The sequence below is a fragment of the Penaeus monodon genome, chromosome 23 (genome assembly GCF_015228065.2).
Source record: "Penaeus monodon isolate SGIC_2016 chromosome 23, NSTDA_Pmon_1, whole genome shotgun sequence".
NCBI classification, from domain to species: Eukaryota; Metazoa; Arthropoda; class Malacostraca; order Decapoda; family Penaeidae; genus Penaeus; species Penaeus monodon.
This window is the reverse complement of record NC_051408.1, coordinates 2,290,523-2,290,742: the sequence shown is the minus strand read 5'-3', so window position 1 is coordinate 2,290,742 and position 220 is coordinate 2,290,523. Positions and strand designations below refer to the sequence as shown.

The 220-nt window shown below is 51.8% G+C and overlaps 1 protein-coding gene across 1 annotated transcript in view; it reads left to right on the top strand.

Annotated features, from left to right (window-relative positions):
* The window catches only part of LOC119587677, a 19,636-nt gene that overhangs the window by 14,513 nt on the left and 4,903 nt on the right, over window positions 1-220 (top strand). The window contains exon 8 of the mRNA XM_037936357.1: window positions 61-157. Coding sequence (XP_037792285.1) covers window positions 61-157 — 97 coding nt within the window. The remainder of the gene's footprint in view (window positions 1-60; window positions 158-220) is intronic.

Below are 220 nucleotides of genomic sequence, written 5' to 3'. Positions count from 1 at the left end.
ATCAATAGCACAAATCCCTCTTCCACCCAACACCTAACAGCAGACGTCGCTTGTCAACAGGAGAGGCCGAGCTGGAGGCAACCGTCAGGCAACAGGACACCGGCTTCCAACTCACAGCGGATGTGTCGAGAATCAACCGGTACGGGAACCAGAGTCAGTGCGTCGAAGATTCGTTCTAAAGAGATATTGCTTTTGTCGAAGATTGGTGGACGCTGATCTT